This window comes from Cylas formicarius, unplaced genomic scaffold (genome assembly GCF_029955315.1).
Source record: "Cylas formicarius isolate icCylForm1 unplaced genomic scaffold, icCylForm1.1 PGA_scaffold_7__23_contigs__length_41026272, whole genome shotgun sequence".
Classification (NCBI taxonomy): Eukaryota; Metazoa; Arthropoda; class Insecta; order Coleoptera; family Brentidae; genus Cylas; species Cylas formicarius.
In genome coordinates, this window is record NW_026844352.1 from 38,295,347 (window position 1) to 38,322,261 (window position 26,915).

The following is a 26,915-nucleotide window of genomic DNA, read 5'->3' on the forward strand; positions in this document are numbered from 1 at the left end:
TAAGACAAGCGAGGATATCAATAACAATTTAAAATACTTTAATAAAAATTTACTAAGCTAACAAAAAAATACTCCAAAAAACCGAAACTGGGAACGAAATACAAGATCAAAAACACTTCCACAGTGATATACTTTCACAATGTACAGAATAATTTTATTTGTTAGTCATTGTTTACAATAAATAGCAAAAAATATCACAAAAATGAAATTACTCCAACTCGAACATGGGCATTTCCCATGTAGCAATGTTACAAACCTAAATAACATTCATAATGATATTATGTACATCGGTAATTACATAGTGCTTCCAGCATACTTAGACATACACACCTAAAGAGTTTGTTCTAGCGTGGCACTTTGTCACAGCATTAAAAAAAAATACTTTACGACTTCTCCACCTGTTTAAAACAAATTTACAATTGTTACCATAGTCCTCCATTCTGACACCTAAATTGAAATATAAGAGTGCTTCCCACTTCACTTCCCGAAATATTATATAAAAAATAAAATCAATCAGAACAAATTGCATGAACAAGGCTTCAAGTTCCAATTGCCATGCTACTATGTACACCTTGTTTTATCAAGACATTAGAATCCCAAAGGCGGGTAAAGCTGACTACTGCATTTTGGAAACCTCAAATCTTGTGTTTACTAGTTCTTCATCAGAATCTAATATTGGCAATGCTGGGTCGCTCTTAACATTCTCCTCCAACCATTTCAATTCATCATCAACAGAACTGTGGGTCGAATTGGATGGTTTCTGATGATGTATTCTGACCTTGACTCCATAGGCGTCATTTACTAAATGATCTTCCTCTTCACCCTCATCTCCTGTATCCAAAAGAGGTACAAAGGCGTACCTTTGATTGTTATTGGTGGGACGCCACAAGATCATGATCACCAATAGAATGCAAGAGAACAAGATGTGCCAAAATGCTTCCTCCAACCATAAATCTTTCCAAACTGTCAAGCATTTCACATAATGGTGGACTTTGATGCAATACAACATAAAAATCACAGAAGCGACCACAGAGAATATAAGAGTGTTTGTAAAATGACGATATAAAGAGAGTTTTGTCTCATTTCGGCGCAGCCTCAAAGTTCTGGTTGTGTTTACCAATGCTGAAAATATCCACCAGCAAATTGCAGAATCGAGAACGGCTAGTGGAACTGAGGCAACCAGGAGGTCCTTGCCCGACTCAGCTTTCGCTTTTGTGATTCTTAAATAAGCCTCCAGAGCGGCTAGGAAAAAATACAGCAAACCTACACCTACCACTCTATGCAATATAGAACCCAAGCGAGGTTTTACAATGCCAAAGCCTAAACTGACAATTATCACTAGCATTCTTGCTAAAGTCCTCTTAGCACACGATACCCATTCTGCAAAAATCATTGCACCTTGAACTTCAACACCTGTATTATTTATACTTTGGTATTCGGCATAGAATGTTGCTTTTTCCAACATTCCGAGTAATATAACCCCTCCAATCCAAAATTGTACCCTTAGCAGATCCCTCCACTGCATAAATGAAAGCAATAACCAAATCAAACCGAGAATAATATAATATATACACATGCAGCCATAAAAAGGAAGCAAAGGCCAGTCGACTGCCGACAGATACCCATAATCATTCTTAATTTCAATATGTACGCCTATAGCAAAGTCTGTAACATTTGATGCAAAACTCATTCCTAAAACGTAGATTCCGTCATGTGAAATGACATGAAGAGGGTACATTTCATCCCCAGAACTTTTCCCTGGTGGAATATCACCATCTTTCAAGAAAATGTGGTCATTACATGAATATGTCTCAAAAGAATGATAAACCTTTGAAGAATTAACTGGAGATCTGTTGGATATGATAATCTGGAATAAGAACATACACTAAAGATAGTTAAGCAAATAATTAAAACTTACATCCTTAAGCGCATTGTAAGTATCAGTAGGATCCCAACAGGGAGACTGAAGTATAGCCAAATTAATGCTAATCTTGGATTCTTTTGTTTCGGCATCACAATTGACTGCAATAAAAAAAAATGTAACTACTGTTTTGCTTGTGTCAATAACTATACAGCAAATACAATTGGAATTAACACTAGACAGTCTATACAATAACGTACATACTTCTGATATAAACTTTTGCACCCTTGTATAAACTTTTCTCTCTATAAATCATTTTTGATGCCTGAAAAGTGAGAGAATTGTATGTTTCAAAATATGAAATTTATATTGAAATTTACCGATGTGACTGTGTAATCCCATTTGCCTTCATCTGGCAAGGAACCTTCTATCGAAACCGACAAGAGTATTAATATAAACAAATACATTATACGACTGTAACTCCAATAGACACTAATTTTTGTAATATTTAGTTATAATTAAAATTTATTTATCTATGCACGTCATCTTTATTTTCAAAGAAATTCACACTTCACAGACACAAATGTGCACAGAATACTTCTTCCTCAAAATTTTCAGGCAGTTAGAAAATTGTCAGAGTCATTCGTCCACCAGAAGTTACGTAGAACTGTTGACAAACCTTGAACATATACAGCACAGCACAGAAATAAATTAGGGCTATGGTTTTAAAATTGTCGATGGATGTCGGTACCAAACGAGTGTCCTTAGCTAATATGCCAAATTTGGTAAAACGAAGAAAAGGAAACTTATTTGTTTCGCCGAATGATTCTGATAATCTGGCTTCTTATAATAGATAAAAAATGTATTTGTAAACGTCAAATTATTTAAAGAAATTTTAAGGTTACAAACAAGAAAACACTTTTCCTTGGAGTCGCAGTAGATTTGGTTATTTGTTTCCCTAAACGGGCATTGGAGAAATTGGAATGAGTACACCATACAAAACATACCTTAATCAAATAAGGGAAAAACCTGTCATCCATGCCTATAATATTTTGATGAATATTACTTAAGACTCACTTATTAATGGAACATTTGAGATGGTAACTCTCTTAAGTAAAATTCATTTTTGGACCACTCAGGAAGATGTAATTCTAAAAAGCACTGATTGGGGAGCATTCAAGTAAAACACCAACCCTTTGTTCCAATCTATTAAGTATTTATTTTAATTAATTTTAGATACTATTTTAAGAAAGATTCAGGCAGTTCTGTTTATGAGCAAGCCAAGAAGCAGTATTGTGACCAAAGTGGCATTTTATATGTTCCTCACAACAAAAGACCAGAAAAACTAAGAGATAAGTTAAAGGAGTTTGAAGAACACCTAATTCACAATAAAGTTGTTTGTTATTCCTGGGACAATAACAAGTTAAAATTGTTGTTGTCCACAGGGTTAATTACTGTTTTAACATTAAACGAAAGAACTGGGGACTTATTGAGCATTAGCTTTGATAAACAACTCTCTTCAAAACTTCAGGTTAATATAATTTGTGACGGTAAGTGCTATAATATGCTGTTTCTTAATGCAAGAGAGTAGTAAAATGTAAATTTGTTATGATAGGGGTCATTAAATGCTTGGTTATATCCTAAATTTCAGATAAATTGCAATGATAGTTCGGGGAAAAATTCCTATTTTAATTTTTAAAAACCTACATCCATGGGATGGAATAGTTCCTAAATTAGGATCACACTAATTTACATACCATACAAAGATGGGATAATAATAGAGATGGCAGATAATTGAGATATTAATTATTGTAAGATCAAGTGAATACAAACTTATTTAGAATTAAGCCTAATATGAAAATAGATAAATTATAACAAATATTTTTATTTAAAAACAATCTATTTACAATGCACATTCTGTATAGTCGTTGGAGTCCAGAGAAGTAATAAGGGGCTCTACAATTTTTTTGTAGCATGTTATCAGCTTCGCATATTCTTTCTTCTCTTTCAATTATATGTTTGAAGCACTCCATTTTTGATAATCCACTGTCCATTCCACACCATCTTGTGAGAGGGTTTCAACGTCCCTCATTTTAAAAGTGGTGGTATGCCTTGTGACAAACTCTTTTAATGGCGGCTATACCAATTCTAAAGGATTTAATGCATAGTGATATGGAGGAAGGCGAACTACTGTTATATTTCGTTTTGAAGCGATTTCGTCAACAAATTTCTTACAAAGAAGTTAATTTCACGGTTCTCTAAAGTGCTTAGAGTTTATTTATCACGAAAATATATATTCTTCAAGGTTTTAGTTAGTAAACTTAATTGCAGTTTCATAGTTATTTTCCTTCCTCCTGATGGGCAGCGATTATTTTCTTGCACAAGTCGGTACATTGTTGACTATCCAACTCCAGTCGTATCCAAACAGACTTCAACTATTTTTGCAACTCTGAATGATCAGTTTTGGTGTCCATCTACTTGCTGCAATCGGCTTTAATAATAATTTATAACTCTCTCGAATTAAGAAACAATGCATAGTGTTCTATTAAAGAGTAGCTAGAGCAATTATTCTCATAGGTATATTGTTTGGGTCACAAGTAATTTGCGTCTGCAATGATGGCCATGTACTTGGGTTTGGTGGCCCATGGAGAGATGGTTGGGTGCTTGAGGGAAGTGCAAGACGTCATCTTAACTTTCATAATGATTGGTTAGTGGCTTGGGGTAAGGCGGGAGCAGAACACCCTCAACCTTGGAGTCCCTTGGCAAAGGACCATCAAAGGGCTAATTTGCATTTATATGGCATTGGAGTTAGGGAGCCTGAATTGTTAGCTTATAAGAAAACTGAAGGCGAACCTCTTCTAGTTGTTATAAGCAAAGTTTCTAAAGGCACTATTATTTTAGTGGAACAGAAAGTCACACAAAAAGGTATCTTATTGTTATCAGGATCACTGGGTGCACAGTTATAGCCCCCATTTTTAGGAGCAGTGTCAATTGAAGTTATCAACTTTGAATTAATTGGAAACAATTTAAAGAGAATTTCGGTCACCTCAGTGCCTCTTCAGACCCAAGTCAGCTGTTCTGCTTTAAGTGATTCAGAAGATCGTTTACTTATTGGATGTATAGATGGAAGTTTGGCGCTTTTAGATCGAAACCGCGGTTCGACAAGAACAATTAAAGCTTCATTTATACCAACACTTGCCTGTTGGCATCAACAAAGCGTAGGCAAACAATCACAAATTTATATATATATATATATATATATATATATATATATATATATATATATATATATATATATATATATATATATATATATATATTTTAGGTTTTAGTTGCAATTGCGAACGAACGAGGCCTCATACAGTATTATGACACTGCTTTGACTTGCGTTAAAAGTCAATTTTTAAGCGAAGATTGCACTCCAACCGCGTTGTTAGATTTATCAGGTTATTTCAGTGCCCAGTCCAGAATTGTTTCAGTCAATTGGGGTCCTAAAGACTTGATCGTTTCTTTCGAGCAAGGACCATTGGCCTTAATCACGCATGTTGTAGGCTCTTTAAATTTTAAAACAATTGGAAAGAGATATCTTGACTCGGGTAAGATATTTAGGGAAACATCATAAAAAAAGGCCAGAATTGGTGCAATTTTAGGAAAAGTTGACAAAGCAATTAAGTTACTATTAAGTTGGGAATTTAATGAAAAATCGTTTTACATTTTGCAAAAAATTGTCGCTTATTTGCTAAGAAGGCCGCTGTCTGACGAAATCGCGCAGCATTTACAAAATGCCCTGGGTAGTTTTCACAGTCCCGCTCTCCCTCTGTCGTATCAGGTTAGACATCGATTTGGCCATCAGGTAAATTTAACTTGGAAATTTTAAATGATGGCAAAATCATAGCTTTTTAGGTGTTTTCGCTTACGAGACGTTTTTTCCACCAACTGGTAAGAGCCAGTATGTTTGAAACTGCGTTCTTGTTGGCCGTCGACATAGGCCATCATGATTTGTTTATGGATCTCCACTATATTGCCGTAAAAATCGGTGAAACTGAAATGGCGGCTGCTGCCAGAGCTCAGGCATCTGCATTATTAAGTCGGTGTTCAAGTGAAGGTATATGCCATTGTTTGCTTGTTTATTTTTATCTATTTATTAATTGACAGATCATAGTTCCAATAAAAGATTACCATACTATTTACAAATCTGGATTCTTCCTGCGTGGGTTGTTGAATTGAAATTGCTGACTCTTGACTTGACTTCAGACCTTAACTGAAACTGGCTCACATTGTACTCCGTACAATATATTGTTTGAGGGGCGGGGTGGGGGGGCATGATTCCTATATTGGTACATATATACATAACTAAATGAAGTACTGTATCCGAATCATTTAGACATCTTGTGGGTTCTTTATTTCTCTATAAATTTTAAAATCTTGCGGAACTCCTGAAGCAACAAAATTGTTTTTTTCCGGATATTCATATCTCTTTTTAATTCCCTATGTGACGACTGTCTAGTTAACTATTTTCTTTGATTGTGTGACTTGCTTTTCGCAAAGTTCTTAAGATTTATTGTAGATTTTTTAGGTAAAAAGCCAGGTTGCCGTTTGCTTAGACGGAAGTAGAACATGGCATAAAATAATTTCAAAAACTTTGCTAGGAGCACAAACAAGCACTGCTGGTCTATACTGGACAAATTTTAATTTTTTTTCCATTGAGTAGGATATATATTTGGCTTTAGTAAGAATTGTACTATGTCTGGGCCCCTAGAAGCGCAAGATATCTCTGTCAATCATTTGACCGAGGTAGTTTTTACTTGATGAAAATCCATTTAATGCAATTAAATTAGAACAAAATCAAATAAAGACACGTTATTGCCGAAACAGCTGTCATAAACGAGTGAATAACTGTGAAAATATGAACATTTTTTGTTTCCATTGAATTGTGCTCCGTCACTCACTTTACATATATCCAAACGTGAATGAATCAGTTCAAATTATTGTGTTAATAATAATAAACATTTATCTCTTCCAGCTTCAAACTGCTCTCGTTCCTCATGTTCTCAATGTTCCGATGGTGAAAGTTGCAGCAGCGAGGAGCAGTTCAGTAAAACAAACATAAACTTAGAGTCAGGGAACCATAACGGTCAATATGTCTCTCCTATTACTGAAAATATTTTGACGACCGATTTTAATCATGCCATTCCCACCACTTATAAAACTGCGGAGAAAGATCCCGTGGATAGGAAGAGTAACGACTCTCACAAATTCAATTTCGCGCCGAGGGCAACGTACGTTCAATCACCTCGGGTAAGTCGGAGCGGAATCGACCAGGTAAAAAAGAACGTCTTCCACAGGCTTTTCTATTTTGCAGGTCCCAGAGAGTTTCGTAAAACTGTCTCAAGTGCCGACGCCTTCGATTCCGCCTTTACCGTTCCATAGTGCTTTAGGAATACCCTACATTCAACAATACGCGGAAACCATGTTCAGTCCGCACCAAATAAACAATACAAACTATATCGGAGGCACCAACTGTCCAACACCAGCGACATATGCCGCATTTAATGCAAGCAACAGTGTAAAAACCAGTTTCACTTCGATCAACAAGTTGTTGCCCCCGCCCCTGCCCACCGTCTCTATTGGCTCTGCCTATCAATCGATCGCTTCCAGCTCTTCCTCGAATTTGACCAACGACCTTATAAATTTAGGCGGTTTTCCTTTGTTGAGCGGGAGTAGTCACCCATCTGTCGCAAACGCGACTAAGAAGAATCAACCCAAAGTGAAATTTTCCGACACGGTAACCGCTTTCATCGTTCCGGAAATTAAAAGGCCAGTACGACCGCCCCCTCCGCCTCACGTGACCGATCCCAAGAGAGAACTGGCGGAAAGTTTACCCTTGTGTCACCCGAACGAGGACTATTTAAAAGACTTTACGCCCGTGAGTCAGGAAGGGTCCGAGAGGATCGAGGACGACACGCCTCAGCCTAAAATTAAGGTCGTACACTTTGGCGTGGTATGACAAAACTGTGTGCGTTGATTTTGACACTTTTTGAATCTCAATATTGGGTGGGTTCAGGTTGTTCACTCTGTGTACTCCGAATAACTTGAGACATTCTATTTGTTGTGATATGGAGTGGATAATTTGTTCGTTTTGCGATGCATATCACCACATTCTTTCTATGGTGACAATAAACGATAACAAATGTCGTATTTATCGGTTGGTTTCATGTTTAAGGTATTACGTTTAGAAAATTTTTATTTATAAAATGTATTATGAAAATAAGCAAAGCTACGCATTTCATAGTTGTAGATAATGCCATCCTAGCGGTGCCCTTATATAAAGAGATAATGAAAAAGGGAATTACATTCTTCATTATCTTCGTCGCCCATCATTATTAATAAAAATAGATGATAAAAAAACCAAAAAACTGGTTGTGTTTGGGAAGCACAAATACAATACACAAAACAGCTGTTTAATATTTATATTTATATGGGTTCAGGACTTTTACACTCTACATTCTTCAACTCCACTCCAGCTCTGTTTTTGTTAGCCGAACCCACCTATTGGCATTGTCATTGGCTATTGACTGTAGGGTTATTCTCAGAGGACAATTCCATAACAAAATTCATATTCATACTACTCATTCAAAAATTAATGTTTTTTTACATGGGCAATAAAATTGTTTTAAAAAATGCAAAACTCTACCTTTTAAGAGAAATGTATTGTATTAAAAGCCCAAACGGCAGTGTTATAATACAGGAGGATACAAAAATATCGCAAGAAATTTATGCTGATAGTACTGGAATTATGTTATTATTTAGAGGTAATACTTTACAACTTATATTTTGTCTCGTAAATATATATTTTTAGTTTTTCAAAGGTCCTTTTTTAATTTCAATGAAACACCAGCGGTCATTTTAAAGTTTATTAAATTATAAATCTTATACAACCTTTAGGTGTTTATTGCTTAATCTTTAAAAGTTTACCATATCTGACCGAACTGATATCCCAAAAACAATAAGTGTATCAGACAAAAGTCGGCATCCTTCGTTTGAGTTTTATTCGGCTGCCGCCCTTATTTGCGTTTCCTTAAACTCTTTGGATAATACAAAAATTATTTTCTATACACTCTGCGTATTTATTTCTTTACACTAACAACTCTTAAAGCGATTATTTTGCACAAACTTTCAAAGAGGAGAGGGGGAAGGAGTTTGACTTTCAATTTTATTCTAAACTGTCACCACAAGACCAAATCGGCGCTGCGTTAATCAAGAAGATAATTTTGTCCAGTTGAATCAACAAATACGAAAATTTTTGGTTTTACAATTCAGCAGCAGCAAGTACGGAATTATTCAGATAATGATTATGTATATTTTAACACCAATTTATTGTATCAATATGCAGACCCAACCAAAACGATTGGAGTGTTGATTTTTTAAGTATAAGATGGCGTCAAAATATAGTAACGTTTACAATTATTGCAAACTCATCTGCAGAGAATCCGTTTATTCATGGACTTAAAACAAGAACTGATAATATCCTATAACCTACCGAAATATATTGATTTAACCTTTTTCGTAATAATATAAAGAATTTCCAAATACAAAACATACAAAATATAATTGATATATTTTTATAAATCTAATGTTACCACTTAAAAGTAATTTGATAGGTACAATAAATTAAAAAATGGCGTCTATACGACACCCCTTCGCGCAACAAAAAACTGATGGTTTAATTTCGTGACGGAGTTTTGGCAAAAAGCCTCGCCGACCCTTAATAATAATAGCTTTAAAGAACACTTTGATGAGATACAGCTACGGGCCGGCCGTGGCGACAGGCCCGTCAGTCTTAAATTTAAAAATCATGTTGAGGGCAAGAGCCAAGTCCCGTAAACAAACGCTCGTCGACCTATCCGGTTGCAAGTCTGAGAAAGTCCGGTAACTTTGAAAATAATAATTACACTCGCTGACTGACGTGCTAAAAGCTTATTCGTTAATTTGTTAATTATTGATTCTACATGTTTTACGTTCGGTTGAAAAACTGGCCCTTAAATGTGTTGTTCTACTATCTTGTAGGGTAAAAAGCTCACTGACTTACCAACTATCAACAGATAAGATAGGAATTTATTGTACTTGTATTGAATGATTCGCTGTTTGACGCCCATAAAAATGTATATTTGCAATTGACCGAATATCCCAAGGCAGTTCCGTCAAAGACATAAAATATGAAAAAAAAAAACTCATTTTTGAACTGTTGCAGGGTCAATCTTCTGGACGATTCTGTCATTCCAAGAAAAATGTATATCAAAAAAAGAAAAAACATTAGTACCAAGAAATTTTAGCGGATTGTGAAAACCAAATTGGTGTAAGTCAGGTATTAACATTGAAATCAAATGCAAACTATAATACTAAAACGGCATACAATCGCAAATGTCAAATTTGTGGGTCGAAGTATTTTCTTCCCGCCTCGTCAACGACATAAACCAAGCGCCGCGCCGCGCCAGTGAGCTTTTATTCCCAAAACCGTTGACGACATGAGACCCGATCCGCTCGCAAAAAAAAAAACTCCCAAGACAAACTTCACAACAGAGACACTAGATAGAGTTACTTCCACCCGACAAAGTAATCGTCGCGTACTCTCAGAACAACAGGAAAATTAGTCTGTCTAGCATTACCTCAACACTCTGCTCCTAGCTGACGCCGATCGGCTTGGGCACTTTGTCTTTTGGGCCCCAGACCCGGATCGTGCAGTCGTCAGACACCGAGACTAGCATACGAGGGTGGACCGGGTTCCACGACACGCAGTTGACTGTGCGACTGTGACCTTGGAGGGTTGCGATCGGCATTTCGTTGCGGATATGCCAGATATATACCTTAGTTTGATCGAAAGTGATTTTTACAATTCTAATGCTCACTAAGTTAACAATTGTAATACCCAACTTTTAAAACGCGAAAATAACTTTGCCGTTCGTCGAGAGGATGGCAGCACCATTCCGATTTTACGATATATAGTGGCTATGGTTACGCAGCCGAAACAAAGTCGTAAAACGACATAATTAATTAGAAACGGCCAAAACAATAAACGAAACCAAATTATTAACACCGCACATATTTTCCACTTAAAAATCGAAGGCGATAAGCCGCTGTCGGACAACCCTGTAAATCAGTAAATTATACATCATACGCGACCCTATATACCAAAAAAAAAAAATTAATTATGCTGCCATTTCTCGGACGAGAATTCTTTGGGAAAGTTAACAAACTTTTTCAAAGGGTTTCTTCAACTCGTAAATTATTTATTTTTATTTTATTATTGATTTTATCATTTTTATTTATTTATTAAATAAATAAAATAAATAAATAAATAACTCGTAAAGCTAAAATGAACTGAACGCTTTCTGACGGGCGACTTTTTGAAGCCAAAATCGGCTACAAAACAATCGCTACCTGCCATTGGCATTTAAAAAACTGTGTAAAATCGATTCCTATATAATATATAACACCGTTTCCGAATCTTCTAGATTCCTCCTGCGTCAGTTATTTCGCCAATCATCCTGTTAGCTTCTTCAGAGCTTAGCTGAAACTGTTTTGTAGTCTACTCTGTATCTGGTTATATAGCTAAAGGGGGTACAAGAAAATTGTTGTTATATATCGGTTATTTGGAGATTTCTTTGCCGCATATGCAAGGAATGCTCTAAACTGATGTCTCAAACGGAATTTTGTCTTTGAAGGATCGAAGATGTCGAAACATTTTTGGACAACTGGTAAATGCGGTTTTAAGATTATATTTCTTAAGAACTTTTGAATGTAAGGAAGGACCGCAGTGGCACGTGTGGAATTACTTTCGGACTAATTTTCTTCGGGATGTTCAATATTTAGATGGTCATTCGCAAAATCTCCGCGATTTTCTACTTTGCCGTCTTTGCAGGAGGAATACAAAGTAATGTTAAGTAATACCCATGCTGCTACTGACCGCATTTTATCGTTCAGGTAACCACAAATAGTCGCCGCATTTTCTAGTCTATCGAAAGACAGGATACAGCCATTGCTGCTGTCCACATCAGCTTCAAAAAGTCGCCTACCAGAAAGCGGTCTTACACCTTCACAACTTGTCAAGTTATTTGTTTTTGAATTAATACACAATAAACTTCGTATCAATTGTATGCCAACCAAAACCAGGCAACTGTAAAGGTACAAAAATCTTTGTGTATTTTGTTTATTGCAAATTGAGTCAAAAAATGTGAGTGTAACGGTGTTGTTACAGGTTACCTGATTATCTTCGCTACCGCTCGCTATAAAGTTTTGATTGACCCCGCCGAATGTCGAGTGAATGGTGAAGTGACCCTGCGTCACTCCCTGATATCTGCGCACTAGGCATTTGTCGTTGAGGTCCCACAGGTGAACTCCCTGCGTCGCCACGTTGAGCAACGCAAGCCGGTCGTTTTTGTCGACGGTAAACGTCATTATAGGATGGTCTTCCTGTAATCTAGCATCGAAAATGAAAAAAGAATAAAAAAATGTACTTCACTCAACCCATGGCATATTAACTCAATATAATAAAGTAACCGTAGCTTTCCGCGAATTCCTAATTAAAAAATAAGAGATGGCGCTGGCAATACCACTTCAACTGAGGATCCTGCGATGGCACCACTAGGAACCAAAAGTTTCCTTGACTAATTCAATTCAATTGTTGAACTGAGGTGGCTTTTACTTGATGAAAATCCATTTATCAAAATAAATAAGAACTAAAAGTTCAGATTCTCACGAAATTATGTATTATGACATGGCAATTGTTTCGGCAACACCGTGTCTTTATCAAATGTAATATTTTCAAACTACCTACTACTATATATACCGAAAAATTACATTAAAACCTTAATTAATGTTGTGAGAATTTAAGTTTAATAAGAGATATTTAAATCTAATTGAATATTAAGCAATACATTTGAATATCTCATTTTGTTAATCTCCATGACTTCCAATAAATTTAATTTTCTACTTTTTGTAGCTGTTTGTAAAATATCAAAGTTGTCGTCAAAAATGTGTTTTTCTGTGTTTTAAGTGCGTAGCATAATTAGAATCTGAGCTATTGTTTCTAAACGCTCTTATGTTCGTTAATGCGTTTCTTGAAGGGTCTACCTGTTTGTCCAATATAAATTTTAGGACAAGATACACATTTTAATCTACACCTGATTGTGTTGTTAGTTCTGAAAGCTATTTTTAAACCACATTTTGACATATGTTTTGAAACTTTTTCATTAGGTTCTCCTATGTACGTAAAAATTGTTCGTGTTCTGTATTTGGTTTCGGATAAATAGAGTTTACTGTTGTCTGGATTTGTTTTTTATTCATAATTTTATCTATAATGGACGGATTGGAGCCGTTGTTCAGTGCAATTTGTTTAATGACATTAAGTTCTTTGTTGTAATTTTCTATTAAGAGTGGCGTATTAAGAAGTCTGTGTATAATGTGCATTTAACTCTTTTATACACAGACTTCTTAATACGCCCCTCTCAAAAGAAGATTACAACCAAGAACTTAATATCATTAAACAAATTGCACTGAACAACGGCTACAATCCGTCCATTACAGATAAAATTATAAATAAAAAACAAATACAGACAACAGTAAACTCTATTTATCCGAAACCTAATGAACAATTCAAAACAATTACGTACACAGGAGAACTTAGTGAAAAAGTTTCAAAACATTTGTCAAAATGTGGTTTAAAATTAGCTTTCAGAACTAACAACACAATAGGAAAATTTTTAAAAAACAATAAATCGAAATGTCCAAAATCCCAAAAATCACGTGTCTACAGGTTGAAATGTGGATCTTGTCCTAAAATTTATATTGGACAAACAGGGAGATCCTTCAAGAAACGCATTAACGAACATATAAGAGCGTTTAAAAACAATAGTCTAGATTCTAATGATGCTACACACTTAAACACAGAAAAACACATGTTTGACGACAATTTTGATATTTTACATACAGCCACAAAAGTAGAAAATTAAATTTATTGGAAGCCATGGAGATTAACAAAATGAGACATTCAAATGTATTGCTTAACGATGAATTAGATTTAAATACCTCTCCTTTAACTTAAATTCTCGCAACAATATTAATTAAGGTTTTATGGTCATTTTTCGGTATATATAGTATTAGGTAGTTTGTAAACATTACATTTGATAAAGACAGGGTGTTGTCGAAACAATTATCATGTCATAATATATAATTTCGTGAAAATCTGAATTTTTAGTTCTTATTTATTTTGAATTCAATTGTTGTGCAATGCGTTACGGCTCGCTCATTTGCTATTTGTGGTTTCATTTTCTAAATAATTTTAGCATTTTCACTGCTAATTACGAAAAGCAATTCTATTCTTTTTTATAGACGGGGCAGAAAATATTAGTAATGATATCAGTTAAAACTAAGTTAGCTGTTTAGCTAAGTGGTAAAATCGGACCAGCAGGAGGCATCATATCCCTTCGAAACTTATTCAAGTTATGACTAGAAAGAGGTAACCACAAATGTCATGAAGTTTAGACAGTAGAAGTGTGATTGTCATTTTATTCTCATTAAATTGCAAGAAAGGAGAGTCATTACGAAATAGCAGTTCCTTATCCCAGGCGAGTTTCTATATATATTAGGGTTATATTGCTATTTAAGTTATATTTGGCAACATAACATTATAAAGATTTACAGTCTGACTCAACAGAATGAAGTTTAATAATATTTACACTTCTTGGTATATCTCTTAATGCAAAATTTTAAATGTTTTAATAAGTAGTTGTTTGGATACCACCTATTTATTAACTTTTTTTACAGATTTAAATCATCATTTGAGAAAGTTAGTTTTAACAAAACATTACATGGTTATTGTAGAATTAAAAGTTATTTTGTTTATTTATTACAATGAAACAAAAGATAATTATCCAATCCAATTATTACTGACATTTTAAAATAAATAGGACTAACAAGAGACGTTACTTTTTCAATGTTATAGGGCGGTAAATGCCAGTTTCTAGTCTACTTTAGTCTGTGGTTTGTGATTCAACCAGAATAAATATGCTTTTCCGTTACTTGTATGACACCTATATCTTTGCTTTTAATTCAATAATGTGGAATATAATTCAGTAGTGTATATAAAGCAAAGAGCACTAGTGAGTTATAAGTCAAAGCTCACTAATGAGTTATAAGTCATAACCCACTAGTGAGTTATAATTTATAACTGCAGAAAGATAACTTCATTAGACAATTGCATTTTTTCAAAAGGGCTGTTTTTCAACAAATATTCCATTAAGATATTAAGGGACATCAGAGTGTGTAGTTAATAACAATATCCTGAGAGCTGGACATTAAAGACTCACATATGTTGGTCGATGAGATCATCAAAGACGTATTCCCTGATTCTGTGGTGAGAGTCCGAGGCTAAAACGGTTTTGCCATCTTTACGGTAACACAGCCCGCTGACGCGAACGCCCTCCCACGAATCGAGGATATGGCCCTCCATATCACATTGGTAGAAGTGGCCCCTAACTCCGCCAGCCTTCAACAGCGCATTGAAGTTTAGTTTTGCTACAGTTGAAGCCCGACTACTATACCCACCACAAACTTTGTTCCATCTTTGTTCCAAGCGCAACAAGTTAAGGCATCTTCGGGTGACTGAGATACTTTAAGAAATTTCTCCGTTTCAATATTCCACAGCCATACTTCGGGACTCTCCTCAGGCCCACAAGCCAACAGGTGTTTCGAGTCCGGATTCCACGATATGTAAGCGGCACCTGTAAAATTGCCACCTAAAGGTTTGCAGGTTTGATTAGCTACTCTCCATTGGCCATAACTCTAGATTTTTACACTATATATATGAATAAAAAGGACACGAGAAGAATTTCCTCCAAATGATAACTACATTACCATAATTGTGACCTTCCAACACTTTTTTCAAACTGAGGGTGCAGGAGTCGGGGTTGACGTTCCAAATTATTACGTTGGTGTCTTTAGAGCCAGTGGCCAACATGGTACCGTCAGGGGAAAATTCGCAAAACCACACTTCGTCACAGTGGTCGTTCAATACCTAAAATGGAGTAGATCTGGTAGAACCAAGGGGAGGTGAAAAGAAAATAGGTTTAAAAAAACGCATTATGCTAATTATTTCAACTGGGTACCTGTATAGTGTGCACAGGAAAATCATCATTGGAACAACAATGGTCAACTAGCAAAGAAATATTATTCAACGAAATGTCCTGAGATGTGTTGTGGTGAGTGCAACGCAAAGTCTGCAACTCCAACGCCTGATTTAACAGTTCGTAAAGTCTACTCGGCGGAAGCATCACGCTGGGCGGCAAAAAAGACTGAAGTTTAATCATTAGAGTGGCCCGAGACTTGCCACCTTTTCCTTCCCTAATCACATTATCTACGATTACCGAAGAAAAATAATATTAACTATCGGGTGACATTACCAATTGGTTCGCTCATGCAGCTCCTCAGTATTTGAACACATCATGAAACTGGACAGTTGATGCACCCTTGCAGTGTTGTGCTGCAAGGGTGTCAACTCATTTCGCAACACATGCAAGGCATCCAACACGCGCCCGTCCTCCAAATACTCCAAATACTTTTGTTCGAGTAATAAAAACTTCATATCCTAATACAAAACAGATTGTACACAGAAACGGAACTATGGTTTAGTTGTGAGATTACCAAAATGTTGTTATTTTGGCCTAACAGTGGTCTAAGTTCCTGCAAGTCATGGTCTGCCTTGATCCAATCTCCGTCCATAACGTGCTGACGAAACTTGGCGGCAGCAGGATGGTCTAAACGGCATCCCGATTCATTCATTAAAGATTCGCATGTCCGACTGCAATTTAAGCAAATCCCGCTGACACAAGCATCAATCAGGTTTGGTATTGTTTACATGATTTAACACTTTTCATCTAAAAATACTTTTTCTTTTGTTTTACTTTAATTGTTTTTTTCTATTATTATTAAGAGATCTATGCATGAAATAACAGCACCGCAGAAATATCCCGGCGTGTTGTTAATAGAAGCAAAAAAAATCATAAAAAGTCTTTAAAAAACAAATTAAAAAAAAATCTTTAGAACAAATCAATTTCCACCACTTACTTAAGTCCCTCATTACTGAGATACTGTCCAATAAGCCTCACAATTTCCTGCGTAGTGTGGCTTAGATTAACCCCGTTGGCGGCTTGATCCCCGTGGCCATCATCAGAACAAGAAGGGGCCCCACCATTTTGCACACAACCATTGCTAGCAGTCTGCTGTTGCATTTTATCCTGCACTGGCTGACTCTGTTTGCGGGCCTTCTTACGCGGAGGTTCACAACCACCGTCGTCTCCCGACGAGTCACTATCCAGAGTTATTTTTGCTGCGCGTTTGGCTCCCTTACTTTCCAGCTTTGATGACGGACCAGCAGATCTTTGTTTTCCCTGCTCCGTCGTTTTCGCAATTACGTCATTCACGTCGAAAAAAACAATTTAACGCGAAACCATCTTCATCTGCATAGAGATTATTAATATCGTCAGTTATAAATAGATCTAATTTATACAGCGATGCACATACGAACCACCCAAAAACAAACATCAGCTGAACGGCCAAGCTCAAGCCCTAAAACAGCTGGCTAGTGTTGTTTTGTTGACCTCGAAGACTACGGATTTCATTCGAGAATGAACGGATCGGGAAATCGGTTTTCTGTCTTTGTCGTTGTCCAATGCGCCTGCTCGAAAATTGCGACAAGAAAAGAGCTATCTTTCCGTCACGTGATACTGACAAGCCGGAATCCGCAGTTTACGTATAAATTCATATCCTTAGGGACATTAAACTAAGGTGGCTTTTACTTGATGAAAATCCATTTATCAAAATAAATAAGAACTAAAAGTTCAGATTTTCACGAAATTATATATTATGACATGACAATTGTTTCGACAACACCGTGTGTTTATCAAATCAAATTTTCATTTTCATATTCATTTTCCTTAGGGATAGATTGGATACAGGTGATTAGTAAATCCCTACCAAGTCATTAGTTTTCACTTAACTTCAATTGGGTTCAATGGAAGAGAAATTTTGAAACTGAAATATTAAAGTTTCGAATTTAAGGTCAATTAATTTTAACATGGTTTAATAAAAACAATTACTGCAAAAATTGTAACATTGTCCGAGCATCAAATTTGTTCACCATTGACCCTGTTCACTTGAATATAAAGTTTATAAAAAAAACAGTTCCGATAAAAAAAATCACCATACGGGACAGACCAACAGGACCTCAACATTCCATACGTCAAGATGAAATCCATCAACTTCCGAAAATTCCCACTAATTTTGTTTCCATTTTGTCCATGTTTCTATGTTCAGGTTCCGGTGATTCAACTTCTAACTTTGCGTTTATGTCCCTTCCAGTCGAGAGGTATAAATGTTATGTGTAATGTATTCTGTGGTGGGAGCATTGCACACGGCGGTTTAACCTCCGTTCGCTCCCGACAGAATCCCTTGTATTCGTCCCAACAAGTTTGATATCGGTTTCCACGGTGTGGATTTAGTGTTTTGAGTGTTCAGTGTACGTTTTAAAGTGATAATTGTCGTCGACCCCGTCGTTTTTCCCTGTTCACGCCGGTATGGAGGCCGGATGGGCCCGGATGGTCCGCGGTGGAAGCGGGGGGAAGCCGATTTTTTTGGTATCGGTCAGAATCGTTTTTTGCTAGCTGAGCAAATTGGTTATTCTTCTTCTTTGTACGTGGTGGTCATTGACCAGAAGCGAAATCCTCGACGGAAGTCGGCAATGGGCGAATGATCCTAGCAGTCGAGCCCAACATTTTTGTGAAACGCATAATTGAATTGAATTGTATTCTGTGGTAGTGTCTTGAGTTTCTGAGAGTCGCCAGAGAGTAGTCGTCAATACTGTCATATATTTTAATTTAAATTAGCATTGGAGTGAATTAATTTTGTGGTTGAGTTTTACATGCCTTTTATTATTTTGTTTTTTATTTTTATTAATTTTTAGAGTTACAATGGCCCTACCCGCTAATTACAAGCAAGTGGCGGTTCAAATGCCCAGTCCACCAACCTCAAATCGTAAGATGATCTTTTAAATTTTTTCATTTATGGAACCATACAAAACCGCGTATAACGTAGTTTGACAGTAATTTGATCGTATTAATTAGTTTAAAGACTGGAAAATTCAATTAGAAATTACTATTTGACCGGCTTGCGTTCGCATGAAGTATTTGTTTTCAGATATTGAAAATATTGTTTTCAGATCTTGGGGGGTTTCTTGGAGGGTATTACGACATCATTCTGGCACATTCTTTCGCAGAATGATTTCTTAAAACCCTAATCAATTTAAGCATGTTTTAAAATACTTATTGATGAAGCTGTAGTATGGATAAATTGTAGTGCTTCTCTTGTTACCTTTTTTAATTGCTACAATTCATCTATATTCTGTAGAATAGTGCAATGATATATGCTTTGTTTGTGTTTGTTGTTCAGATTTGATGTCGGCTGGTGCGCCCATGACTTTCAACATTTTAAAAGGTAACTTGCCTTTAACTACTGTACTGATATTCTAATGCTCATAATATTCGTAAAACTTAACTTTTAAGGAGTTATTTTTAATACTTGCTTAGAGCTCTACTCGCCACTAACACTAATATTATATCAACATTGTCTTGTCTACAGTAGATTTAACATTTTTGAAATTGTTATACCAAAATTCATTTTATTTAAAAGTAAACTAAAATTAAAAACTGCCATGTCAAAGGGTTCTTTAGGGTTATAAGAAATTAGTATATAATGTTGGTTTGGAGTAATACTTTCAGATTGTAAAATTGTGAGTTTACAGTATTTTAAATTGTGACCTTTGGGTCATGTTGTGAATATCTTAAATAAACTGAAAATTATTTTTTAAGTCATATTCATTTGTGTTTGTATATTTCCATTAAAAGAAATTATTATATTCACAATCACAATTTAGTTGAGTCAACCTTGCAGTAGCTGATAATATTTACATAATTTTTTCTAACATTTAGGCATTAAGTATAGTTCATGCTAATAATAAATATGGAAACCACAGGTGAGTTGTCATCAATGTATTATGCACAATTGTCTTTCTATTTGTGTGTCATTCTAATTTTTGTCTCTTATAGAGAGACTAAGAGCCTCCGGAAGTTCCAGCTCAAGTGCAAACGTAAGTTGTGCATGTTTTATGAATTATATCAATGAGTAATTTTTTTTTGCAGAAGGAAACAAATCCTTTTGTTTCAACTCCCAATGGTAATCCTAGTTTTGTACCTCAAAAGGCTGGAAAAACTACTGCGGTAACTTGCGATTAATTAATCTGATATATTTAATATATTTGTCCTACTTAGAAAACCGAAGCCAAAACTCCCAAACCACCTAAAGCGCCTGAAAAACCGCTGATGCCGTACATGAGATACAGTCGCAAGGTGTGGGATGCAGTGAAAGCTCAAAATTCGGATTTAAAGTTATGGGAGATTGGAAAAATTATTGGTCAAATGTGGAGAGATTTGCCAGAAGAGGAAAAACAAGAATTTGTTGAAGAATATGAGCTTGAAAAGGTTCTCAATGTGATTTGTTACAAGCATAAATAGCAATTGCTTTTATATTTCAGATTGAATATGAGAAATCTCTAAAAACATATCACAATTCTCCAGCATATCAAGCTTATATTGCAGTGAAAAATAAAGGAAAATCAGGTTGGTCTGGTGATGCATAATGGCATTTTAAGCTTTTGTTTTATTCATTTCTGACAACATAACACATTTTCATCCTCACCTTAACAACTAATTTTAGTTGTCCAAGGTACTGATGGAGAAACTCACGAGAGAGCCAGTGGATCTTCGAAACAACAGGCTGCTGATCGCAGAATTGAAATCCAGCCTGCTGAAGATGAAGATGGTAAGTCAAAATTGACTGAGTTAATAATAATGTTATTTATAATTATTACATGAAAGAAACAACCAGCCATGTATGTTTAATTTCATATTACATTTTTTAATTTTAACATATTTAATTTGCGTTAATTTCTGATCAGATCAAGATGACGGGTTCTCAGTAAAACATGTTGCCTATGCCAGATATTTGCGAAACCACCGCCTGATCAATGAAATTTTCTCTGAATCGGCTGTGCCCGACGTTCGTTCCGTTGTGACAACACACCGCATGCAAGTTTTGAAGAGGCAGGTACAGTCCTTGACAATGCACCAAAAAAAATTGGAAGCTGAGCTGCAGCAGATCGAGGAAAAGTTCGAAGCTAAAAAGAGAAAATTTGTTGAAAGCAGTGAACAATTTCAAGAGGAATTAAAAAAGGTTGGTTGTTGTTTTTAATTGCTTACCTTTGTCGGAAGTTTGTGCATTTTCAGCATTGCAAGCCAGCTGTTGATGAAGAGACATTCATGAAATTGGTAGAAAGGCAGTATGACGTTTTAAAGAAAGAAAGGCTAAAAAGCCAAGATGAGAGTAAGAAAATTGACGAGAACGGCACTTCCGACAATTCGAATGCCTCATTGACAGAGAGTGGACATAACCAGGAGGTGTGTACCAATAACGTTGCATTCTTGTTATATTCAGTGTTGGCTAATGTAGTCTCCCCTTGTTTTGTTTGTGTTGTTATACCTACACTCGTCTTGCAATTTGCTAGACTATGTCACAAGAATCAATGGACACTTCCCCATCTGTACCAGCAGCTACTGTAGTAAATGGTTCCGCTCATCTCATGGATCAGTCTGAGAAACCTGAACAAAGTCCCCAGCATACAGTCTCTTTTACCCCTCACGTTGCAGAACAGCACCCGTCACCTCAGCCACCCCCACCTCACACGATATCTAGCGAATCTCAAGGCCATGGTCCTGTAGGACCAAATATGCCCCCGCAGGTGCCACCCGCATCTCATACGAACCCTGGGGTAGGTAGTCTTTGTATTTCTAGTGAATATTGAACAGGTGTTGCTGGTACAAATATCAAGTAAGGTTCATTTAATGTAAATGTCAGACGTAGGGTAACGTCCCATCGAAGAGATTTATTTCAGTTTGAAAATGATTGAAAATTATGTCTAGGTTCATACCCATCAGCACCCACCACCTATGGGCGGAACTCCACACCCTGGTCATCCGGCGCACATGCAACCAAGCGCATCATTACAACCCCCCCCAGCGCAAGCCCCACCCTCCCATCAAAATCCGATGATGCCACCTGCGCAAGTCCCTCAGTACCAGCATCAGTATCCACCAGGTACACCTCCCCAGCAGGGAGTTCCTTTGCCTCCTAGACCTCCCCATTCCGGTTATGCAGGCTATCCAGCTCAGCAACAAGGTTATCCACCACATCCGCAGGGTTATCCAACACAGTATCCACCCTATGGGCATTATCCCCACCAGGCATATGCCCAGTATCCACAGCACATGAACCGACCCCATCCATATCCCCCTCATGGCGCAACTCCGGATGGGCAACCATTAGGAATTAATGAACCAGGTGCCATGTACGGCGCAGGAGGAGTGTCTGCTGAGAGCGATAGAGGTAGCGAAGAAAGGGCTTCTGGTCCTCACGATGATGGTGGAAAAGGTAAAACTACTAACTGATCTGACACATTTATTTTAGGTATTAATATACTGTTTTAGCAGGTAAACGGGAAAGCGGCTCTGACAAGGAAAAGGAGGACAAGTGAGGTTCAATAGTAGATTATTAAGGTCATAAATTAAGGTGATGAAGCATGTAGCAATCATAGAATTTCATAATATCCACATTGTTGTCTAAAGTGTTCTCGGGCTTCTATTTAGTTTTCTTCTTAATATTATTTAGGTAGGGATGGTGGATTCAATGAGGGAATGAATGTATCACTTTGCATTTATCTATCCTTTCGAGCATAGAATTATAACCTATAAAGTATGTATTTTTTATTGATTTAATCATTAATTTGCGAAAATATAAAGACGTAGGTTTGGAAAATTTTATTTGTTTTATAGATTTCAACTTCCTTTTCCTTTTTCAAATTTCTGGACAAATTACATTATAGAGTGCAGTTACAATTTATTTTGGAAAGGATCGAATAAACACTTAAATAATTTAATTATTTATTACATTAAATTTAAAATTACATGGCCACAAAACATTAATATCTAAAACTAATCTAATAATTAAAGAAATGAAAACTCATACATCTTGAAACAGAAGAAAAGTGATCGAATTTTCTTTATGAAACAGTACGAAATAGATTTTATTACGAACATCGAACACACGTCCATGTTTAGGTAAAATTTTTCTGTCCTAAATATGGTCTACTGTATTTTTATTGAATTAATTCTTAGACACCCCTAAGTCTGTACACATTAAGCTATATTTATAATTCTTAAAGCTTGTTCAATTAAAAAATAAAGAATGATTGAAGTAAAACCTTTCCAAAGAAGTAATGAAAAATGAGATTCACAAAGTAATTTTGATATGACACACGTCGTACAGTTACAAGCCTATCTTGGTAAATTCACTCTCCTGGAACATACTATCGTCACCGACAGTTTGTAACCCACATTTTAATAAACCCAAGTTAACGTATTTCCGTTTCTGAAGGAAATTATTCAAAGATAGGATTGCAAAGCTATTCAGTTATTTATTGTGCTATATCAAAAATTGAAAACTTGCTTGCCAAATTGTATCCTTTACTCTAAAATTCCAAATTATCGGAAACTGTTTCAGTATTAAATGCGTTTCCGACGCGCGGATAACAATTTAACTTGCACCTCGAGTAATGAGTCGATTTCCCGAAGTCTATACAACTTTCGATATATCGTAAGTCGCCCAAAACTCCAGCAAAAACGTACGGTGAAGAGAGCTCTTTAGATTTGTAACAAAAATAAAACGACTTTGTACAAAAGCTGTCAAGTAACATGCGGTTACAATCTAAATTTTTATTAATACGTTATGGAGGGTACCATATAGTGTCTAGCTGCTAGGGCCGCGTATCGTAATTACACGCCATCAGTTTTAGCTACCTACCTATTCAATTTTTAAAAGCTACGCGCTCACGTATAATTACGGTACCGCGAGAGACCGATTACATAATATTAATACGTGGACTTCATATGCAAAACTTAATTACTTTCCCTATTAAAAGTATCCGTAATTTCCCAAAATATCTATATATACTTTTTTGCATATGTTGAATTATTATCAAGTTGCCTCAGATTATTTTAAGTACGAATGTCTAAAACGAAAAGAAGGAAAACGCGCAAGCAAAAACGACGCCAAAAGTTTATAGTTTCGGCGATTCTGCGGTCCGGGAAATTGAAAAACGACTAACCGAAATGGAATGATCGAATCACCCTACTCAAATAGCTCAAACTTAACAAAATATAAAAACCACAGATCTTAAAAATAATATCAGGAAATATACAAAATCAACAAAATCAAAAGTCCGAACACGTCGGTTTTTAATTTTTTTTTTTTTTTTAGACGGCTTATTCTTTTACCTCAAAGTATTTATAAGTCGGATTTTCATAACCGTTGATTTGCATGTTGGCGACGTGTCTTTCTTCGGGTGTGGCGGCTTGGTCCACTTCCACGAAGCCTTGGCTCTGAGGCGATCGGACCGATCTGCGACGTGCTACGGCGACTCCTACCACTATTGCCGCCATTAGTGCCATTCCGGCAAAGGCGAGAGTGAAGTACACGCTGCGGCCTTCCTTTCTACCATATACTTCTCGCCTCACTGAGTAACTCTTAAAAAAAAAAAATTTTTCCAATTTCTCAAGCCTTACTTCTTCAAGCTTAAAAACAAGTTAGTTTCGGATGTACGGAAAACATTTTCAAACGATGTCGACGCGGCGTGACCGTCATAGCATATGATTTTAAAATGATCAGCTGATCGTTAATTTCCTGTACAACGTTACCCCTACAATACGATAAATATCCTATATAATTTATTCAAAAAAGAGTACTTTTATATTTACATATATTTTTTTGAAGACATTGGTTTTCCTTTGGTACATATTTAAATAATTGTCAGTCAAAAAATATTAGAACTCAAAATTTCGCAATGGCCTAATGAATATATAGTATTAAGTTTAAATTGGTTATATATTTTTTCTGGAATTTTTATTTTCTGAACCAAATATAAACTTTGCTCGTCCTATTACCTTTTCAAAAAAATTGTCAAATTAAGGTCAAAATATTTAATATTTAAGAAAAGATGAAAATGCATATTAGCTCGTAAAATTTGACATTAGAAACATAATTTAAATTCCCCCAATTCTGTTCCAGATTCTCTTATTATCCGTTTGAAATAACATATAACAATATTTGGGAAACGTCAACGTCTACCGAAACCAAAAAAGTAGAAACTTACTGGTTCCCCGTGGCTGATATCATGCGACATAATATGAGCTACTTTGATAACGTCCTGTCGGTGAGCAGTGGCTTTTGCCACCTCCTCTACAGCCTCTTGTACCGCAACGTCGTCCACCTCTTTACGGTTAGTGGTAGCCGTAACGAAATTGCTAACCGCTTCGGATACGGTACTCTCGGCCGTGGAGCCAATGAATACTGGGGTCTAAACAACAAACACAAGATAATAAAAAAACACAAACACTTTTTAGCACTTACGGAAGGCTTCTCATCAGGAACAGATTCGTCTTCCATATCCTCGTCATCAAAATTACTAATCTTTTTGCCTAAAGCAGCTTCCACTCTTTTCTTCTCCTCTTTCAACTCCGCCCTTTCCTTTTTCCTCTGTTCCTTCCTCTCTTTCTCTTGGATTCTTTGTCGCTCTCTCTCCGCTTGCTTATTGGCGGTTTCGGATTTATATTTGTCCAAAATTGCCTGCTCGGCGTCCGCTGTCATGGCTAAAAGCGAACCGGGAGTTTCGTCTTTCGATCTCAAAGCCTGAATGTAGTCGTCCATCAGTTGACCAATTTTAGCGGACAGTTCCGGATAGCGTTTCAACATCTGCATACTTTGATTAACGGTCCGATCGATATCTGTTAAGCGTTCAAGAACTCTTGGCTGTTCTCGAGCGGCCGCTTCTATGCTACTGGCCAGCAGGTGGCGGTAGTGGCTGATCGCATGCGCGCGGTCTTTGTGAAGGGAACGAAGTAGTTTTTGCAAGCATTTTTGCACCCTATGCGTCTGAAAAAAAAAACTTCGCGGTCCTACACTCGCAACAGTCACAGCCAGTAGCTATCCGATAATATATTGATGCACCTCGGATGGTTATAACACCCAAACTTAAAAATGTTGGTTGTTGAACGCTGCTAAATTTTATTGGTTGAAAATGAGATTTGGAATGCCGGGTATGTGTACATTGAATGATCATTAGCAATATTTTTCATAGTGGTTTCAAAAATTCTTGTATTATCAGTATAGACAGGGCCTTTATGTTACTGAAATTGCATCATATAATTTAATCAATGAATCTCAAGGTTTTAACTAACCAAAACTAACTGTTCCAAGAGCTATTTAATTAGGTCACGTGTGGGTTAATGTCTTATTTGTTTACTATTTCTTATTCTTGTACCTATTTTAGCGCATCCTATACTCTTTTTGATACTTTTGTAGCTATTGAATAAACTGTCCTTGTTACTAATTAATTATAATCGGCGTAGTTTGTAAATAAATCATAACCCGAGTCATAACGGTGTTACCGCTTAGTTTTTTACCATAACCATGTGTCACGCACCAGATAAATAGCCAAAATAGGCTTTTGAAGTGTATTTATCGAAATTAACATGCAATATTTGTCGTTCTGAATAGAACAAAATATCGATTCGGCATTAAGGTTAGCTCCAGATTTACTAGTTAGATTATATGATCCTTTTATACTGTTTTTCAAGGAGCGTAACATCCTCAGTTTCGTAATTCGTATAAATGCCACATTCTCTGGTTATGTTTGATCTTCTACTCGCGCTGAAAGGTTGGCGATAATATTAAAAATAGATTACAATGAACGGGTAAAATACAAAATAACTAACAGAGCAAAAAAACTTACTTTTTTTGGGAACCCATTAGATATGCCATACTTAATGTCGGTTTATTT

General features: G+C 36.2%; 5 protein-coding genes across 14 annotated transcripts in view; 2 read left to right on the forward strand and 3 right to left on the reverse strand.

The window, feature by feature from the left end:
* Window positions 1-9: 9 nt before the first annotated feature.
* On the reverse strand, window positions 10-2,482 carry LOC132705563 (transmembrane protein 87A). Its single transcript, XM_060676215.1, has 4 exons — window positions 2,242-2,482; window positions 2,126-2,186; window positions 1,919-2,022; window positions 10-1,867 (listed from the first exon to the last, which is right to left on the reverse strand). Exons 1-4 carry the CDS (start codon window positions 2,326-2,328, stop codon window positions 617-619), a joined length of 1,503 nt encoding a protein of 500 aa, XP_060532198.1. The 5' UTR covers window positions 2,329-2,482; the 3' UTR covers window positions 10-616.
* Window positions 2,483-2,664: 182 nt separating this feature from the next.
* LOC132705519 (WD repeat-containing and planar cell polarity effector protein fritz) lies at window positions 2,665-7,875 on the forward strand. 2 transcript variants are annotated; one of them, XM_060676131.1, is made up of 9 exons: window positions 2,665-3,041; window positions 3,098-3,411; window positions 4,439-4,786; window positions 4,841-5,079; window positions 5,187-5,457; window positions 5,518-5,714; window positions 5,765-5,966; window positions 6,885-7,159; window positions 7,224-7,875. In XM_060676131.1, exons 1-9 carry the CDS (start codon window positions 2,959-2,961, stop codon window positions 7,866-7,868), a joined length of 2,574 nt encoding a protein of 857 aa, XP_060532114.1. In that variant the 5' UTR covers window positions 2,665-2,958; the 3' UTR covers window positions 7,869-7,875. The 2 variants fall into 2 exon arrangements, with proteins under 2 accessions (XP_060532114.1, XP_060532113.1); XM_060676130.1 differs by having other exon boundaries at window positions 2,666-3,041; window positions 5,512-5,714.
* Window positions 7,876-10,535: 2,660 nt separating this feature from the next.
* On the reverse strand, window positions 10,536-17,542 carry LOC132705523 (WD repeat-containing protein 26). Its single transcript, XM_060676143.1, has 9 exons — window positions 16,982-17,542; window positions 16,559-16,715; window positions 16,318-16,502; window positions 16,024-16,258; window positions 15,773-15,932; window positions 15,464-15,639; window positions 15,226-15,404; window positions 12,122-12,338; window positions 10,536-10,725 (listed from the first exon to the last, which is right to left on the reverse strand). The coding sequence occupies exons 1-9, from the start codon at window positions 17,143-17,145 to the stop codon at window positions 10,543-10,545; spliced, it is 1,656 nt and encodes a 551-aa protein (XP_060532126.1). The 5' UTR covers window positions 17,146-17,542; the 3' UTR covers window positions 10,536-10,542.
* Window positions 17,543-18,695: 1,153 nt separating this feature from the next.
* LOC132705522 (SWI/SNF-related matrix-associated actin-dependent regulator of chromatin subfamily E member 1) lies at window positions 18,696-22,813 on the forward strand. 9 transcript variants are annotated; one of them, XM_060676133.1, is made up of 13 exons: window positions 18,696-18,821; window positions 18,876-18,946; window positions 19,361-19,405; window positions 20,017-20,057; window positions 20,110-20,187; window positions 20,239-20,448; window positions 20,502-20,586; window positions 20,684-20,788; window positions 20,925-21,199; window positions 21,253-21,423; window positions 21,531-21,794; window positions 21,946-22,453; window positions 22,510-22,813. In XM_060676133.1, exons 2-13 carry the CDS (start codon window positions 18,883-18,885, stop codon window positions 22,554-22,556), a joined length of 1,893 nt encoding a protein of 630 aa, XP_060532116.1. In that variant the 5' UTR covers window positions 18,696-18,821; window positions 18,876-18,882; the 3' UTR covers window positions 22,557-22,813. The 9 variants fall into 9 exon arrangements, with proteins under 9 accessions (XP_060532116.1, XP_060532119.1, XP_060532120.1 ...); XM_060676136.1 differs by having other exon boundaries at window positions 22,513-22,813; XM_060676137.1 differs by having other exon boundaries at window positions 20,693-20,788.
* A 136-nt stretch (window positions 22,814-22,949) lies between these two features.
* The window catches only part of LOC132705521 (amyloid-beta-like protein), a 91,489-nt gene continuing 87,523 nt past the window's right edge, over window positions 22,950-26,915 (reverse strand). Inside the window, exons 7-9 of the mRNA XM_060676132.1 lie at window positions 25,487-26,008; window positions 25,230-25,433; window positions 22,950-24,603 (exon numbers count right to left, since the gene is read on the reverse strand). Coding sequence (XP_060532115.1) covers window positions 24,343-24,603; window positions 25,230-25,433; window positions 25,487-26,008 — 987 coding nt within the window. The 3' untranslated portion in view covers window positions 22,950-24,342. The remainder of the gene's footprint in view (window positions 24,604-25,229; window positions 25,434-25,486; window positions 26,009-26,915) is intronic.

Excerpts from the sequence above, each read along its gene's own strand:
- LOC132705563 (XM_060676215.1), bottom strand. The coding sequence starts at position 2,328 with ATGTATTTGTTTATATTAATACTCTTGTCGGTTTCGATAGAAGGTTCC. Across the intron at positions 2,187-2,241 it reads GGGATTACACAGTCACATCG|GCATCAAAAATGATTTATAG; the intron begins GTAAATTTCAAT and ends CTCACTTTTCAG. Across the intron at positions 2,023-2,125 it reads TGCAAAAGTTTATATCAGAA|TCAATTGTGATGCCGAAACA; the intron begins GTATGTACGTTA and ends TTTTTATTGCAG.
- LOC132705519 (XM_060676130.1), top strand. The coding sequence starts at position 2,959 with ATGGTAACTCTCTTAAGTAAAATTCATTTTTGGACCACTCAGGAAGAT. Across the intron at positions 3,412-4,438 it reads GGTTAATATAATTTGTGACG|GTATATTGTTTGGGTCACAA; the intron begins GTAAGTGCTATA and ends TTATTCTCATAG. Across the intron at positions 7,160-7,223 it reads CGTACGTTCAATCACCTCGG|GTCCCAGAGAGTTTCGTAAA; the intron begins GTAAGTCGGAGC and ends TCTATTTTGCAG.
- LOC132705523 (XM_060676143.1), bottom strand. The coding sequence starts at position 17,145 with ATGCAACAGCAGACTGCTAGCAATGGTTGTGTGCAAAATGGTGGGGCC. Across the intron at positions 16,503-16,558 it reads GCCAAAATAACAACATTTTG|GATATGAAGTTTTTATTACT; the intron begins GTAATCTCACAA and ends GTTTTGTATTAG. Across the intron at positions 16,259-16,317 it reads CTGCATGAGCGAACCAATTG|GGAAGGAAAAGGTGGCAAGT; the intron begins GTAATGTCACCC and ends TAATGTGATTAG.
- LOC132705522 (XM_060676133.1), top strand. The coding sequence starts at position 18,883 with ATGGCCCTACCCGCTAATTACAAGCAAGTGGCGGTTCAAATGCCCAGT. Across the intron at positions 18,947-19,360 it reads CAGTCCACCAACCTCAAATC|ATTTGATGTCGGCTGGTGCG; the intron begins GTAAGATGATCT and ends TTTGTTGTTCAG. Across the intron at positions 21,200-21,252 it reads TTCAAGAGGAATTAAAAAAG|CATTGCAAGCCAGCTGTTGA; the intron begins GTTGGTTGTTGT and ends GTGCATTTTCAG.